Source organism: Vicugna pacos, chromosome 10 (genome assembly GCF_048564905.1).
Source record: "Vicugna pacos chromosome 10, VicPac4, whole genome shotgun sequence".
Taxonomy (NCBI): domain Eukaryota; kingdom Metazoa; phylum Chordata; class Mammalia; order Artiodactyla; family Camelidae; genus Vicugna; species Vicugna pacos.
This window is the reverse complement of record NC_132996.1, coordinates 16,242,494-16,261,843: the sequence shown is the minus strand read 5'-3', so window position 1 is coordinate 16,261,843 and position 19,350 is coordinate 16,242,494. Positions and strand designations below refer to the sequence as shown.

Genomic DNA, 19,350 nt, shown 5'->3' with positions numbered 1-19,350 from the left:
CTGCAGGGCTTCCAGGAACTGCTGTGTAATGTGGTGTGGGAGACAAAGCATAGAGAGAATTTCTACATTCAGGCAGAGAATTTCTGCTTTCATTTATTTTATTTATAGTGTTTACAAATCTGATTTTGTTTGAACAGAGAATTTCTTGGCTTAAAAAACAAAGCCACCTTTTAGGTGATTAGACATGTTGGCTAGCTGTGTTTGGGATATACGAGGTTAATTATACAGTTAAAACACCAATGATTTAAGGCTTAGAAAAATATTTTTGCCTTAAGCCATTTCTAGAATATATTTCCTAAGTGGGAAATTTGTAGGCTTTGATTTTGTCAGATACTTTAAAAACATATTCTAGAACTTAACACCCTCCAAATTCAGAGCATCAATTACACAAAAAAAGTTACATAAAATTAAGCACTAACTTATAACTAAGAAAGCAGTGAATATAGTAAAACAGCAAAATGAAAAGTCTTTCAGTGTATTGAAGGAGGCATACCATATACCAATGAGGAAGTAGATTTTTTTAATTAAAAACTTTATCAGAAATTGACTGCCTATTTAAGTGAAAAAGAGATAGTTAGAAAAGTAATAAGTTATTCCGTAAGTTACAGGTGTATTTTGGGGGATATGAAAGCTTAAATGAAAAAAACAAAAGCGTTTATAAATGTTGCTGTAAACGCGTATACGATCCAGGGCTGGACCTGTCTGGTGCTGGGAGATAGTCCATTTTATCTCTATCTCCATGGGATGGCTTGGGCGACTCCTTGACCACTGAGTACATAAAATGTTGACTGAGATCACTTATATGTCTGTGGTGCTTCTGACCTACAATGTGATCAAGGTATAGAAGTTATTATATTTGAAGGCCTGGTTTTGTAGAAGAAAGATTCGTTTTCTATGAAGATAAGAGTTACAAGTATAATTTAGAGAAAAGCAGATTTCATTGCAGTAGGGAGGAAGAATTTTCACATAGAACTGTCCAAAAAATGGATTTGGTTCCCTGGTAAAGTTGAGAGTTTCTCATTCTGGGAGAGTTTTTAAGCCAAGACTAAATAGTGATCTTTTAATGGTCATTGCAGAAGGGATTCAGGTCACAGAGAAAGGGTTAGGTTTGATAGTTCTTAGGGTTTTATTACGCTAAGATTGTATGAGTGGTCCAAATAAAGCATCTCTTGGTTTCCTTTAGGCCAGTGGTTCCAGCTGTGGGCAATTTTGTACACCCTCCAAGAAATGTTTGTTGGTGTCTGATTGTCCTCACTAGGGGAGGGGTTTGCTGTCGTCATTTGTGGGTAAAGGCCAGAGACGCTCTGAATGTCCACAGTGCACAGGACAGCCTCCCACCTCCCTACCTGCCAGCAACAAAGAATGATCCACTCCCAAATGTCACTGGTGCCCTGGGCGAGAAGCTCCGGGATCTGGCTGAGTGAGTGACTTAGGTGGTGGTCCGTTCCATCCTTGAGACTTGTCTGGGCCTAGTGATCAGGCCAGCTGATACTGGCCTTAGGCGAACGCGTGACGTAGGACACAGTGACTCTCCACAGCTCCGTGCCGTGCCCGTCGCACTGTCAGTTCCGCTGCTCTTGTGCTCTGTCAGGTCTGCTTCTGTACCACCTTTCTGGGCCTGTCCTCTCAAATGATTCTTGATCTCATCAGACTGAGGTCCCTTGGGCCCTGTTTCTTCAACATCTGCTCTCTGTTACCGAGGTAATCTGAAAAAGGAATACACTTGATGATGCTGAGTTGCTACTCATTCCTTAATTGGTGATAGTGCCTGAATCTTTTTTTGTCCGCCGGAGATTCATGGTGATTCTGCAGGAGCCTTCCAAGATGACCAGTTGTCTATGCACAGGTTCACACAGATTATATGTGACTACTTTATTAAAGCAAGACAATGAGGTTCTTGTCTAATATCTATTCAAAATTATTTAAATAAAAATTCAAACAAGATATTAGAAATATTTACATGCATTGATATGAAGTTAATAAGCTCCAGCAACTCAGAAGGAAATTAAAATATCAATGGCAGCAATTTGGAAAGTATTAATAACTAAGAATGGTCTACAGTTACTTGGTTAGAGATCACATCTCTGTCAGAAGATTAACTGTCAATTTTATTTACATATGTATACAAAAATGAAATAATCAGGCAATAGTTTTGTGTTGAAATTGAGTTGATATAAATAAACTGCTCTGATTTTTAGTTTAGTGGTATAACAACCTAAAATAAAATGCAGATGTCACCCTGCTGTGATAGATAAAGGGAAAAAGTTTTCTTCTTGTCATTCATGCTATACTCACTACAAAATACTGAGTATATTTAATTGCAAGATTTATTTTTTGCTCAGATAAGTCTCTATGTAAAAGTCTAGCTCTAATGAAAATTTTGAAGCAGAGTAGTTACCAATATTTTAATGTTTAGCTTTCGTTTAAAACTGGTCATTTAAACTCTTTCCTTTATAAAAATGAAATCATGCTTCCACAAATGCCAATCTATATTTTTGGCTCCCAGCTTGATTAAGATGAAGGAATGTGTACATGGGATAACCTAGACAACTGAGGCTGTGTGCACCAGGAACCACCTGCTTTCCTCAGGGCCTTTCCTATTAAAATATTAATCAGACTGTTTGTTGTTATAGACAGAATTTCCATGTGAAAAATTTGGCGAACATACACACATGCCTCATTCTTGCCATACCCTGTGTTTAATACACTGAGAAAATTACATTTAGAAATACTCTTCAGAACTTTGCAGCTTGCACCCCCAATTAGTCTGGTTTATTGTTACTAATTAAATTTTGAAGACCGAGAAGGCCAAGTCATATCAGTTGCAAAGTCCTCTGGGTGTTGTGAGGACTTATTTTTGAGGCTATTACTCTGTTTCCCTCCGAATCATCTTGCCAGCGTGTGATGCCGAGCTGTCCTGCTCTGCTGACACACTGCTTGTTCATCTCATTCTAACTTAGTGGGTGGAGACAACAGTGGTATTTAGACATGGTGTTTTAGAAATATTCCAGGGAGGTTTTTGTATATGCCGTGATTGATAGAATTTTGTTTAGAGAAGTCTCTAACTTTCTAAACTGTAAGATACCGTTAAAAATAGTCACTTGAAAAAAATCTGAGTCAAGTGAAAGAAAAATTTAAGACTGTAATTTAAATGAATGAATAAAATGAGTTTCTTTTGTTCTTAACCACGAAATCTATCTTCCATGTGTCTGTCTGTCTGTCCAGTAACTTGCATTTTCAAGGTACTGCTTTGGAATAGAACCTGGAGTAAATATACATTTATGTTTTTGGTATTTTTAAATAAAAATTAATATATATGGATATATTCATAAAACAGTACTGGAGAAATAAGCTGTGCTACTGAAAAAGAATGTGGGACCATTATGAATGCTCTTGTGAGAAAGTTTAAGAAAACCTTTGTTCATTTCTTCCCATGCCTTTTAATGACATCTTCTGGAGAAAAAAAAATTGAGAAGAAAAAACAAAACTTATAATTCCTTTCATGACGCTTTCTATAGGAGTAGATGATTACCAGGTTGCGAACAGAATTGAGGAACTAAAATACCCTGCGAGGATCACAGTCTTCATTCTGAGACCTCTTCATTCTCTTAGATGCAGACGTTATAAAAAAGCAAGTAAGATGGAGAGAAAAAACAAGGTGGAGATTTCTCTAAGTACAAACTGTCCTCAGATTTACAGGTACACTATTTTGAGTTTATTTAGAAAGTTCAGGGAATACTATCCTCTGGTAGGAAGTGTGCGTATAAACTAGCCTGTCTCTCTATCCATCCATCCATCCATACAAACAAAATGTTGACATCAGCAGTGTAAGAGTAATGTGCTTTTAAGGGCTGAAGAGTTTGTACAAACATTCCTAGATATTGGTGCCTGAAATTAGGATTTTGACTTTTAGACAGATACAGACTGCCTTGCCTGCATTTTAGGTCATGTGGTCCAGATGCATCCTTAAAACTGGCTATACACCCATTTCCTGTGAGGTCTTAACCACATGCAACCAGAAGACAAAGCAGAGAAGGCTTTTTCATGGTGGAGGTGACTGTAACCTCCGGTCTAGAAAGCTCCTCTCTTTAATCACTTTGGAATCCATAACTAATAGCTAATACTGGATGTAAACTCAGTTTTACAGCTGCACTAGGTTTTTCTCTCTCTGTATTCATAATTCATTTTTACCGTTGGAACAAGATTTGATAAGCATTTAAATTTCTTCTCATTGCCCTAGATCTATTACATACTGAACAAAGTTGACATTGGATTTAAAAAAATCAGTAGTGATTTTTTATTCTTTTATCATTTGTATCTATAAACTGTTAAAATACTTTGCGGGTATTTTGAAAAACTGTATATTTCAATATCATCGTATGGGTTAGTGATAAACTGGATACTGAATCTGTCGTGCTAACTGGGGAGGGAAAAAAGCACAGAAGATTTCTTCAGGTTACTTAACACAGCCAAGGGGCCTTGGTCTATTGTGTTTCCTTGATGTGATAAGCAGGGGAGGCTCCAAAGGAAAAGTCTGGTGTGTGGAATGAGTTTGAAAGACATAAGTGAAAAGTCTTCCACAGTTTAACTGATTCCGAATTCATGCCCCCCCGCCCCCGTTTTGTAATGTCCACTTTCATTGGGCTTTAAGAATTTTTTTTAAATACTCATTAGGAAAAAAAAATTAGTTCTGGACCTTTGCTGCCTAAAGAAGTGGTAGTCAGTGGGAACTGAGTATGCAGAGAGGAATCTGCAGCTGGATAGAAACAGTGAGAGCCAAGGCAGATATGGACGAAGCCATGCCTAATCACGGGAGGATTTTCTCCAAGGATTTTCAGAGTGAACATATGCCCCGAAACTGGCAGATGTGGGCACAGGGTATACCATTTGGGAAAACTAAGTGACATTCCATGATATCAATACATGAGTAAAGTATACACATGCTGTCTTTAAAACAACAGTTGAGAGATTGTATACATCCTCCTGTGCTTTGGTGATGGCTGGCTTTTTGCGAATTACGTGTTGCGGTTGATTTGGTTCTTAGTGGATACGTCACGCACGTGGAACTCAGCTAGAGGGCAGCTGTCGTCCTTTTGTCTGTGCTTTGGTGAAGCAGGGAGTGAGTGCTGTCTTACAGGCCACCTTAGTTAGGATTACAACAACCCTCACCCTAATGGTCTTCCTTACCTTCATCATGTGACAAAAATCTGAACTGCCATATTGCCGTGTGCTGTCTGTATGTGGCCCTGCTGTGACCTCTCTGGAAGCTCTTATTTATTTATTTTTGTAATGTCTCTGAGGGAAAAACATGGTATCACGCCAAACCTGGTTCTTATTTGAAGTTAATGGGAATACCACCCTCTGGCTGAAAATAACTGACTACAAATTGTCTACTTATAATAATGAGGTTTCACTTAGGCCACCCGTCTACTTTGCCTTGCTGAAAACACAATATTTTTTCAGCTTTAACTTTGCAGTGAGTCCATATAAAGCCTTTCTTGATCTTCCATGTGCTGAGTGACTCGTGAGGCGTTTTTTGTTTTGTTTTTCTGAATTGAAACGGTAACATGTTTGGCAGCATTAGAATAAAGAATGGTCCCTTGCACAGTTCTGTAAACGTATTGGAAAACTGGCTCATGCAGCCTTTTTTCCTCATTATTATGTAAACATGTAAGGTTTTTAGTTTTTGCTTGTAATATTTAGATTACTTACTTTGGAAACTTAAAAAATGTTTCTTAGATCTGTTTTTCTTTACTAGAATATTTTATAGGTATTTTGAGGATTATGGAATTTTTTTGTCACCTTCACTTGTCTTAAATCTGATTCATTATGTAAATAGCTATTTAACACAGGGACTATATCTTAACTACTATTTTATCTGCTGTGCATGAAAAGATGTTTCGTAATTAAGCTGAATGAAAGTTATAAAAGCTGTCATTCTTTAAGGGGAGTTTTTTTTTAACATTTTTTATTGAGTTATAGTCATTTTACAATGTTGTGTCAAATTCTAGTGTAGAGCACAATTTTTCAGTTATACATGAACATACATATATTCATTGTCACATTCTTTCTCGCTGTGAGCTACCGCAAGATCGTGTATATACTTCCCTGTGCTATACAGTATAATCTTGTTTATCTATTCTACATACGCCTATCAGTATAAGGGGAGTCTTTAAAGAAATCCTTGAGAGAATTCCGTGGCAGCTCATGGGCTTTGGAATCACACCTGGATGCCAAACCTGGCTCAGTTCCATCGCTGTGTCTCTCAAAACCTCTTCTCTGAACTGGGGATAACAACCCCTACACTAGAAGGCTGTTTAGGGGCCTGTGTACAGTGATGTATGTCAGGCACTTAATGCAGCATGTGACGTATACCGAGGATTCAGTAATGTCAGCAAGTGGAGCTATTGTTACACTGTTAACTTTAATTATTACCGTATTGAGCTCTGAAATATTTCCCCTCACTCCCCTTCTGTTTAAACGACAGACACTGGTTGTATATAGAGCATGAGGGAATTATTCCTACCTCAGAAGCACAGTAGCCGCTAAATCAATGTTACTAAGAATTCTCTAGAGGCAGACGAGTATAATTGAAAGCCTTGAATTTGAAATCAGATAACTGGAGCGGAGTCTTAGTTCAGCCACTTAAATATTCTGTGATTTTAGGTGAACAGCTTATTTTCTGAGTCCAGTTACCTCATTTTTGAAATGGGAGTGATAAAAACCTACCTTGAAGAGCTATTGGTAGGATTAGAAGTAAAGCTTTAAAAATGTCTTACACAGTGCCTGGCACTGTCAATCAGTAGTAGTTTATTACCTAGTTTTTCCCTCTACTTTCCTCTTTCTCCATGTTCTCTGGTCCTTTCTTTCTTTCTTTATTTCTTTCTTTCTTTCTTTCTTTCTTTTTTTTGACTCTACTTTTACCAGATTTCCATCTTTAAACTGTCCTATGGCTTCTTTCAGCTCTTTACTCTTCCTCTTCGTGTTTATTTCCTTTCTTGTTTGTTTTCAGTTGCATTTTTAATGACTTTTAATGACCAGCTAATTGATCATAAAATAGAGAAATGGGTATGAGAAAGAAGACAAGCAGCTGAGTATCTTTGATAACTTTTAAATACAAGCCATCGGCCAACCATTACTTGCAATAACCTGCATTTCCTTTGCATGATAAAATGATAGAGATGTAAATAAAGTGCTGTGGGTATTCGGTGATCATGTTGAGCTGGTTTTTATAGTTCCAGTTCAGTGAATATACTTCTAGTGAGAATTTTATCCAGTGAATGAATTCTCATCTTGGTTTTTATCTGACCATTAAATTTCCTTTTAAAATTTCAATAAAGACTGAATTCTTTTCATATGTCAACCCTTATCTGTAATCCTTTAAATAGTGAGTTGTAATTGCGAGCTGTTTATGGTTTTCAAGTTTGCCAGCAGAATTAAAATTGTGTTGTAATAAGAATTGTAACTTCCAGGTTGTATATGTTACTACATACTGAAATTTTTTGTGGTTATATACTTCAAATTATTTCACTTTTATAGAAGACAAAATACAACTTACTTCCTTACCATAAAAGGACAGGACTTTGTATAGGCTGTACTTCCCAGCCACTATTTAACATACTGTTTCTACAACTGGAAAATTTCAAGGTTAATATCTTGCCAGACTTTGTTTGCTGACCTTGAAGTTATAAATCAAGAATGGTGAGCAGTACAAGGAAGAGACTAGGTGCAAGTTTTTGGCGTACTTAATGTAATTTCCCACACTCCTTTCAGTCAGAGCAAATGCTTTCATTTGCTTAGTGGTTACAAACATTGAGATTTGTCTCATATATTAGCAACAGTTTGTTTTGAAATATTTTTGTTGTACACTGAAAAAAATTGACTCATGGAATCACAGAATTTTGGAGTTCTGAAGGATCCTAGAGATTAACTTCTCTGAAAGATGAAAAAAATTAAGGCTTAAAGAATAGAAGTGATTTGATCAAGTGCATAGTCTTAATCTGGAGACCCAAGTCTTCTTCCTTACTTATAGACTGGCATATGTGGTCCTAAATTCCCTGTAAGGTGTTTTGTACTTTTCCTGTATTTATTTTGTCAAGTGAGGAAAACTTAAAAAAAAAATTGGTGAGCAGAACTGCTTTTCCAAAACAAAGGGACAGATTAAAAAGATGTACTATATATTATGTAAGATTATATAAGGATTTTTAAAAATTATAAAGCAATTCATAGCTATTTAACTTGAGAATCACACTGCTTAAAACTATGCATTATTTAAAGCAAATTAATATAATGATAAGATCTGTTGTGTGTTCAAAGCAAAATTATGTACATTGCAAATTGTGGTAACTTACTCATCCAATAAGAATGGTTTCCCAAAGAGGCCATGTATTGTTACATGTTTTCATAAAAGTCGAAAATGCTATTTGAGTCTAAAGTTCAGCCTTTGCAAAGTGTATGAATGGGAGTACTATTTAGTTTTTTGAAAGATGGTTGCTATAAATAGAAACTAACATTATCAAAACCTCATGTAGTATATCAAGAAGCTGTCCATGTGTGGAATTGGGCAAGGTAGAGATTGCCCTTATTCGTGTTTGAAGTAATTTCTGGTATACAGACAACCAACAAAGCTTTGCCTAAATATACTGAATAATTAAAATAATAATATAATCAGTTGTTTTGGTGAGTACCTCTTGGAGGGTGAAGTGTAAATATTCTATCCTGGCATATTGTATTGGGATGATTCATTAATATGTCTGCATTTTCACTAGACTGACCTCATAAGGGCAACAAGAATCAATATTATATAGTTTTGTATTCCCTAGTACCCTGGCAATATTGCAAGAACCTGAAATAAAGATGGAAATGCAGGTGAGAATTTGTGGTTTCTTGTCTGTTACGTTGCACTGGGACATCACACGAGCTCCTAATGGTCTGGCTCTTCCCTCTGCCTCTCTCTCCTTTTGACTTGCTCAGTCACAAAGTGTTAGAAACACAGAGATACCAGATCAGTTTTTGTGAATGGGTGGTTGGATACATGGCTAAAATATGGATGAAGTACTCATGGGGCAAGGAGAAATATATTGCTTCTTTTCCAGAGACAAGGTTTCAGTATTTATTTGTGTAACGAGAGGAAAGGGGCTCCGTGAATATGGGAGAAAACAGTCCTCATGAGTAACAAAGGCCAGGCAGCAAAAAAAGCATCGTTGTCTTTGGACACGTCCGAGCAGGAGTGGTCAAAGGCGCTGAGCAGGGCTAAAGAACATTTAACTGAGTATGTTAAAGAAAAGCAGCAGATTTCTGCTGTAGGAAGTTGTTAAATGCACCATCTGTTTCGGTCTCCAGTAGACTTTAAAATGACTTCAGGATATGTGTTTTAACCATTTTGAGACTTAAATAGTAAAAACAGCCTTCTTTACCAGGCTGTATTCGTATTTTTTACATTTCTGGTTATTTTTAGGTTTCTAAACTATTCATATATTGTGATATTGTTTCTTTGTTAGAGCCTTGAGAGGGGTAGCTTTCATATAATCCTACATGACATAGTGCTGACAGCCATAGTAGGGTTTTTCCCTGAAAGTTTTGTAAGCTTTGTAACAGGAAGCCGTGTATTGTAAATCTATCACTTCCTGAAAAGTCATTCCAGAGAAAACAGTGTTTTTCAGATGAATGAACTTTACCATCACATTATTTGTTATACTTTCTGTACACTCTTGGCTTAAAGTGTTCTTTTGGTTTAGTACATTATGTGTTTTCCTTTATGTGATTACTTTTATTTAACCCACTTATATTCTTGGTGCAAATAGATAATAATGAAATTAATTTTATGTTTTCATATAAGTATATTCAGTTCCAAAAATAAATTGGTTTCTAAAAGATCCACGATCCACAAATAGGCAGAGGATGTGAAAAAGCAATTAAAACAACTGACCAAGAAAATAAAAAGATTTATAAACCTGTTCAGCTCAGTTTCGCTCATAAGAAGAATGCAGCTATAACATGAAATACCATTTCTTTCATTCATCAGATTGACAAGGATAAAACACAGTTTTTGTGGATATAGGGAAATAGCTCATGTAAGGATTTGGCTACTTTGATATATTGTTGATGGGAGTGTGTCAAAATTAAAAATGGACCCATCCCTTGAAACAGTAAATTCAGTTCTAAGAATTTACCTCTAGAGATAATAGTATACAGGTTTACAAAGTATACTTTGGTTTCCAATATATTTTGCATCCACTCTATTCATAGACTTTAAATAAACTTCAGCATTTCCATGTGTGTTTGTGTGTATGTGTGTATGTGTGTAAAATTTAAAAGAAAAGTATAAAACAATATCTTTTTTTAGGCATGTAGCTATGTATAAATGAACACACACACAGTTCTACACAGACAGGATACCAGAGATCTGGAATAGAAGGGAACTTTCATTTCATTGTATTTTTGTCTTTCAGTTTGAATTTTTGTTTTTATCATGTACATATATTACTTTGTAAAAAAAAATCAGTTTTAAGTGCTCTTGAGATGTAATTTACATGCTATAAAATTTACCAAAGTGTCAATTCCATAGGTGTTTTTAGTATATTTACAAAGTTGTGTACCTATCTATACAATCTAATTTTGGAACATTCTCATCACCCTCAGAAGAAACCTGTGCCATGAGCAAACTATCACCCCTTTACTCTGCTAACTCTGGACATCCATTCTACTTCAAGTAAGGAGACTTGTCTAATTCTGGAATTTCATATACATGATATTATACAGCACATGGTCTTTTGTAACTGGCTTCTTAAGTGAAAGTGACAATTTCAAATTTGCATATCTTATTTAGGTATATTGTGCAATGGTGAAATGGAAGGGAATTACAGAGAAATTATTTCTTGTCAGTAGTTACCATTTCTTGAGCATCTATGATGTACTAGTCACTCTGTTAGGCTTTATGTATGTTATCTCATTTAATCTTTTCACTACATGTAATAGATAATATTGTTTCTACAAATGAGTAAATTGCGATATTATTTTTTATGTTGATTTAGACATACAAGTATAAAGTATAAAAATAAATGTGTGCAAATGCATACTTTACTGCCAAAGTTAGAATAAGTTAAGTGCTACATAACATTATCATGATGCACAGTGAAAATGTTATGCACTAGCCAGACAGGTCTAATAGAACTTTTTGTACTTACGGAGATACTCTGTATCTGCTTGTCCATTATAGTATCCACTGCCAAATGGGGGCCACTGATTACATAAACTATGGCTAGTTGGATGAGGAGTTGAATTTAATATTATTTTATTTTAGTTAAATTTAAATAACCACTGTCTGCTTCTGGCCATGATATAATAACAGTAATCCTTACCCTTCCTATTGAAACAACCAAAATGTGGAGAAAACACATGAAATAATGATTTTATAATCCTAGATACCAGGCACTGAAGGGCAAAGATCCCTAAGAATTGGGAAACAGATGAAATGAGCCTAAAACTATGCTAGCTTACTGCTTTGAGGGAGTTTCCAGGCATGGATCAAAGAGGAGGCATTCAGACAAAGTCTCGAGTAGACTTTCTCACTTGAAGAAACAGAGTGGAGAATGAGAGACCATGCTGGATGGAGTTCACTGAAGCCCGGAGAAGAAAGTTTTCAGTTTAGTGCTGATTAGGGCACGTACATGAGGAAAATACCCCAGGTCAAAGAAAGAATGACCTGAAAGGATTGGAAGTACTTAACTGAGTGCGTGGCACTCAGATAGCAGCAGGAATAGTGTCTGTTCCTATCAGCCAGACTGGAAAATCTCAAGATTAATGTGGCATTGGGTAGCGTATACATATCTTATCTCAGCAATGGGGGATAATTAGCCCTAAACTGAGCACGATTCCATTCCCTCCTAAAATATCTTGAAAGCAGGTCCTTAAAGGATCACTGTTTCCAAATTTAAGGGAATATGAAAATATCTAATGTCCACCAAGCTAAATTTCACATTGTCTGATACCCAATAAGAATTACCAGGCATGCAACAAGAAACAAAATTTGACCCATAATGAAGAGATTATCAGTCAATTAATGCCAAACCCAAACTGACAAAGCTGTTAAAGTTAGCAGGCAAGGACATTAAAAAGAGTTGTTGTAAGTGAATTCTGTAGTTTCAGAAGAATTAGAGACATGGAAAACAGGGGGAAAGAATCTATATCAAGTTTCTAGTGATGATAATTACAGTCTGCAAGGTGAAAATTTACTGGGTGGCATTAATGGCTTATTATACATTGCAGAAGAAAATATTAGTGAACTTGAAGACATAACAATAGAAATGAGCCAAAATGAAGCATGGAAAGTAAAGAGATTTTTTTTTTTAATGTTGCTGCTCTATGTTTGCTCTGTTGTTGTTGTTGTTGTTTTTATGAGGGGGAGGTAATAAGGTTTATTTATTTCTATTTGGGGGAGGTACTGGGGAATGAAACCAGGACCTCGTGCATGCTAAGCATGCGCTCTACCACTTGAGCTATAGCCTCCCTGCTCCAAGAGATTTTTTTTTTTTTTTACAAAATGAAGAGCATTAGTGAGTTGTGGGAAACCTTCAGGTGACGTACTGTGTATTAATTGGAATTCCCAAAGGCGAAGGGAAGAGAGAAGAAAATATATTTGATGTAATTATAGTTGAAAAGTTTTTTAATTTGATGCAAACCATAAACCCACAGATCTAAGAAACTTAATGAAACCACAGTACAAGAAACGTGAATAAGACTACTCTAAGGCCCATCACAATCAAGTTGTAAGAAGATAACTAAAGTGACACTGAGCCAGCTGCTGAAATAAAATGATCCATCAATCTAGCAATTGATACCAGCAAGAATATCTTTCAAAACAAAGGTCAAAATTTTTTTAGGCCTACATTTTCAAGAAAAAAATGTTTAAAATACAGTGGTTTCATATGGTTGACAACAATAGCACAAAGATCTGGAAGGGAGAAATAGAAGTGTGTTATTATAAGATTCCATATTTATATATATATGTTAAGTGATATAGTATCACTTGAATAGAGACTGTCAATTTAAGGATGTCTACTATACTCTAAACAAAGAAGCCAACAAAAGAGAGAAAATGGAATCATAAAAAATAGTGAGTCAATTAGAAGAAAGGAAGAAAGAAGAAACAAATAAGCAACCATAGAAAAATAAACAGCAAAATGATAGATTTAATTCTCAACTCACCAATAATCATGTTAAATGTAGACAATCTAAATATGCCAATAAAGAGGTGGAGATTTTCAGATAGGATAAAAAAGTAGAAACAACAGTACATTGCCTACAGGCAATGAACTTCAAATATAAAGACCCAATCAGTTAAAAATAAAAGAGTGGAAAAGTAACAGTAATCAAAAGAAAGCGGGAGTTACTTAGTATCAGATAAAATAGATTTCAGAGCAAAGAATATCATCAGAGATGAAAAAGATAATCTCATCGTAAAGTAGACATAATTCTAAATGTTTATTTTTATGTCTCTAGTAACAGCTTCAAAATATACCAAGGAAAAACTGATGGAACTGCAAGGAGAGATTGTGGAGACAACTCCACAGTCACAACAGGATATTCTGATACTTTCTCTTAATAATTGAACAGGTAGACAAAAAGTCAGTAAGGATTTAGAAGATTGGAACAACACTGTCAGCCAGCTTGACTCAACTGACATTTGTATATCCCTCTGCCCAGCAACAGTAGAATTCACATTCTTTGAAAATGCATACGGGATATTTACCAAATGTGGAAAATAAAATAAGTTTTGAAAAATTTAGAAGTAATCAAATCATAAAAAGTATTTTCTGACCATAATAGAATTAAATAAGAGGTTGGTAAAAACAGAAAGGTAACTGAAAATCCCCAAATATTTGGAAACCAAATAGCACACTTCTATGGAGCCGTGGATCGTAGAAGTGAGCAAAAGCAAAATTAGAAGGTTTTTTGAATGGAGCAGAAATGAATTACCAACTTTATTAAAATTAGTAGGATACACTGGATCTTAGGGGGAAATTTATAGCATTATATACCTATATTGAAAAAAAAACTTAAATCAGTGGTGTAAATTTCTACTGTTAAGAAACCGGAAAAATAAAACCAGAGCAAACAGAAAAAGAGGAGTCAATAAAGATTAAATTGAAATCAATGACCTGTGGAAAACAAAAAAGATAGATTAAATCAATTAAACAAAAGCTCATTTCTTGATAAAATCAATGCAATTAATAAATCTATACTCAGGCTGATCAAGAGAATAAAAAACAACCAGTATTGAGAATGAGAGGTTACATCACTACAGATTATATTAAAATGATAATAAAGGAATGCTATTAAGAACTAATAGCCACATATGAAAGGTAGCTACAGAATTGGACTGTGGAGCAGTATTTTGTAAGCTCCTTGAGGGTTAGGATTGTATTTAAATGTCTTCTGTGTAGAGCAGATACAGAGTAATCACTTGACCAATATATTTTTAAGAGGAAATGCAACATACAACATACAACTAGCAGGGTGGTGATAGACGTATCACTTACCTTTAAGGATCTCAGTTTCCTAATATGAAAAAATGTACTATCTGAAGGTCCTTTTAGCTCTAAAATTCTATAATTTGAAACACAGAAAATATTCTTTATTACTTAACTGCAGATTTACATTTATTTGGAAAAGCACTTTGTTGAAGTTACAGTGTTTAACAAAGTAGCACAATTGATTAAAGAAGACCTTTGAAAACAGTGTATTACTAAAAATGATATCCTTTCTTTAGCATCTTTAACTAACATAATATTGAACATCTTTCTTAATAAAATTCATAATTTTTCCAGGGATTCTGTTGACACAGTCCCCTTGCTTGTCCCTCATCTCCTCAGTGTCTCTAACAAGTCTCTGCTTCCTTGACCACTTTGTATGAAACCACCACCCCTGCTCTCCTGCTTTTTATTTCCTTATCCTGCTTTGTTTTGCTCCAGAACGCCTATCACTGCCTAACGTACTGTTTTCTTTTAGTATCTTCTCTCACCTCCCTAGAAGATAAGTTCCATGAGGACAAGGGCTTTGTCCATTTTGTGTACTCTTGTAGACACTCTAGAACCGTGCCTGGCACATAGTAGATGTCCTAAATATTTCTAGAATGAGTTGATCATTTGTATTTTAATATCCCTTAGATGTTTCCACTGCTTGCACAGATTTTCGTCTCTTAAATCTCTGCTGTATAAAAAAGTAAGCTCCAAATATTGGTGATTTGAGAGATTTCAAAAGGTCTGCCTGTTTTAAAACAACGTTTTTTCTGGACTTCTCTCTAGAAGAGGTTTATATATCTAGGTCACTTCTGTGAATAACAAAACAAAATAAAAACAATCTGTTGAATGCCTGAGACCTTTTGCAAGTATTGTCTCATTTAATCTTCCCAACAATTCAAAGTGAGGTAATATCCTCACTTTACAGATAAGGGATCTAAAGCTTAGGGAAATTGTAAAAAGCATTGGAAGTCACACAAACCTAGATTCAAACCTGTATCTGCCTACTCCAGAGCTTCAGTTCTTAAACATTGTATTCTTACCCAGTTTCAAATGTATTATTTGTAAAGATAATTATTAGTTTAATATGAGCACAGATAGGCTTAGCATCTGAGGTTAGAGCACAGCAACATTCTGAGTGAAAGATTTGGTTTTGTTGATGGTTTCCTTTGCTGTGCAGAAACTTTTTAGTTTGATGTAGTGTTTGCTTTTGTTGCTTTTGCTTTTGGTATCAGATTTTTTAAAATCACCATGACCTGTGTCAAAGAACTTACTGCCTGTTTTCTTTTAGGAGTTTTATTATTTATTATTTTTATTCTATTATTTATTATTTTATTTTTTATTATCTATTATTTTATTATTATTTATCATCCTATTTCATTCGTCTATTCTGTTTTCATGCCAATGCCATACTGTTTTGATTACTACAGCTTTGACATAGGTTGAAATCAGGGAGTGTGATTCCCATCCTCTTTTGGGTAGTAGGTTTATGTATTTCTGAATCATTCCTGTTATAGTTATAATGCTTATCTTAAGCAAAGGTGGCAAACAAGCTTGATTTATAATAGCACAACTACTGTATTTTCTTTAAATTGACTAGAAATTGTGTTGGAAATAGCTAAACAGTATTTTGTATCATTTTTGTTTTTGTGATTCCTTGTGGTCAGTCTTTAACAGTTGAAGATTGTTCCTTTGTCATTTGTCTATGACATGAGGCCATTGATAATCCTTACGTTCGACTTATGCTGCTACTGTTGGCACAAGAACACGTTTTACAACTTCTGTTTTACTGATTTAAAACAGTTTTATGGAAATTCACTTTGTTGGCATAACTACACTTTTGGTCAGGACTTGGGTTTTGGATTCTTTCCATGTAAATCTTAGTATGTTTTGTTCAGTATATGTTTTAGGGGAGCTTCTTTAATCCAGACTTGTTGTGTTTTGATGCTTGCTTTTAGAGGAATTTTTTTTTTATAATGAGTCTATATCCCATACAGGATGCTTATATTTTTAGGAGCTTTCCTTATTGATTAGAATTGGTTGACAACTGGACTGTATTTTATATTAAAAGAAAATTTGGTCATCTTGATGTAATAGTTAATAAGCTTTATGGGGTTTTTTTTTTTTCCTGACTTCATTATATAAAAGCCATTGCCTTTGTTTTTAGACTGCTTGCTTCTTCAGGCATTCTTAGACATAATTTTAAAAATTGGCTGTTCCTTTTTGAATTCTGTTATCCTCTACCCAGCCTATATACACACATACATATTATATAATTTTATACAATTTTATTTGTGTATGTGTATAAATATACAAATCATAGTCTTAACATGGTTTATTTGAAAGGTACAAAATGTGATATGTGTATGACTAGTTTGCACATCTTTAAATTGTTTCAGGCACGAGATTTAATAGTGGGTATTTTGCTTTTGTAAGACACACCAATGATGATGTCAGTGTTCTTTTGTAAGTAATGTATTTTCTCCTTGTTACAGGTCCTTTTGTTCTGCATCACAGCTGCCATGTACATGTTCTTTTTCAGGTATGTCCTATTTATTTTGATAGAAAAATACTCTTCCTTTGTAATTTTAAAATCAACTGTGTAACTAAAATGTTTTCTAAATTATTCTCCAAAAGTGTCATGAGTTTTTGTTCTGTTCTGTTCTCTAGAGTGGTCAGATTTAAGTCACTGCCCCTTAGTAAGTAGAGAGAGAGAAGGAAGATTTGATTTTTTTCACACTATGCTTATAAAAGTTCACCTTGGAGAGATAGATATGTAAATGAATACTCCTCAGGTCCTGAGAAGTGAAGTTTTGTTTGTTGTGGACCTGATTTTAGATATTCTTCACTCTCCTTATAAAATAATCAACATTTCAAATTTAAATGAGAAAAATGTGATGGTAGTGCTTAACCTAAGTCTTCTGTGAAAGTAACCTTGCACACTAGTCACTGTCGTTGGGTTAGTCCATAATGTCAGAGTTGTATTGTTCATTGGCACTGAGATTGAGGAATGTGGGGGAGTGTTAGGATGGCTCAAGATTTTAATGCCAATAAAAATGATGTCTGTCATAGTTACATAACCACAACAGCAGGGAACTGGAGTTTTGACTAGGAAGAGTCTGCTCCTTCATAATCTTCAGTTCCAGTGAGTAATCCCTATTTGTTTCACTCTTATTACACTCACTTGAATACATTCCTCCTTGGTTTTTCTGGAAATAGGCAGAATTCAGTCACAGCAGGAAATGCTAGGCTTTTAAAATTAAAATTTGCACTTGATTGACGAAGGCAATTACGGATTTTAGTAAGATATATCTGGTAGACATCTTTATCTTTTTTATGAACCTAAGTAGGACAATTCAATCATACCAGAATTTTTAAACAAGTGATTTCCTGCCAGAACATTCTAATAAATATTTGATAAGCACAATGATAACAATTTTAACTTCTTTTGACTTTATCAAAAATGTATGTAAATGTAAAATTATGTTGCTGTAATTATTCTTATAAAGGGACAGTCGGGCTATTAGAAGGGGAAAAATGGATGAAATTTCAAGGTGGGGAGGTCTTACTCATAATGGGGTGCATAGTATTTTATGTCAGTTAGTGACTAAAAAAAATCATTGCAGCTCTCTGGATGTCTTTGTGAAGCTGTTTGACCTACCATTTTTAGTATACCTTCATATACACCTTACAACTCCTGTGGTCTCTTTCATGTATTTTAAGAATTTAGGGGTGTGGTAGGAGAATTAAGAACGATGACTATTTCATTTCATCAGTTTCCAAAAACTTCTTAATTGTATTCAGGCACATTATTACGACAATATTGCAGAAAGTTCACATGGTTTATCTTTATGTTCTGTCTAGTCTGAAGATAAAGCAAACCTAATGCGAGAATCCTGTGTTGACATGCACAGGAGGAAAATACAAGTTCAAGTAAAATGTGTGTGTGTGTGTGTGTGTGAGAGAAAATTCCCAGCAGAGCAGATAATTAAATAAAGCAACAGTCCTTCCTGAGATAGCACTTAAAGACAGCATATTTGATCAACATTTAGCATTTCTTAGTCATAGAAGTTTTTGAGGTTTAAAAAATGACTTGTATGTTGACTATAGTGATAATGCCCAATCTTTAGCGTGGTCCTAGCAAACTGTGCTTTTAAAACGGCTGCCATAAACCTAGTATTTTTGGTGTAGAAAGAAAATCAACCCTATAAATATGTATTTTGGTGCAGAGCTACGGAACCTTTTCCTGTTTCAGTCACAAAGTCTAGGTTAAAAACAACAATTTAAAATACTTTCCAGAAGGCTCAATACAAGGTTTTAGTGCCAAGATAAACATTTTCAATTTTCTGAGGAAAGGGTTGTTTTTCTCCAAAAAGAAGCACTATCACCAAATTCCTAGTGTTCTTGGCAGGAGTTAGTTTGCATAACTCAACAAAAGAGGTTTGGTAAATGGTAAAATAAAACTATTTATAAAGTACTACAACCAAAGAAAACAATGTTATGTGTTTGTCTGAAGCCTCACATGTGTTCGGAATGAACAAGAAAGTCAGCAGTTAGCAAGTCCAATTGCATTAGAATATTTTATTTTAAAATTCAATTTTATTATAAATATAGATATTTGAGGACACATTTATTCCACTTATTAACAGTTATTTTAATTCTAGTTGCATAAAATTAGATAAGTAAATTTCAAATGATGTTGTCCCTGTGACTTCATTCATGGTAACCTTTTTTGAGAAGAGGGTAAGGGAAACATTTTATGTTAGAAGTGAGTAATCTTGTGTTTTTATCCTACCCTTACCCTATAAATGGGGGGAAAAGGGAAATGAGA

The 19,350-nt window shown here is 34.8% G+C and overlaps 1 protein-coding gene across 2 annotated transcripts in view; it reads left to right on the top strand.

The window, feature by feature from the left end:
- The window catches only part of TMEM135 (transmembrane protein 135), a 209,177-nt gene that overhangs the window by 123,023 nt on the left and 66,804 nt on the right, over positions 1–19,350 (top strand). For both annotated transcript variants that reach the window (XM_072969032.1, XM_072969031.1), the window contains one exon: positions 17,015–17,061. In XM_072969032.1, the coding sequence (XP_072825133.1) occupies positions 17,015–17,061 (47 nt within the window). The remainder of the gene's footprint in view (positions 1–17,014; positions 17,062–19,350) is intronic.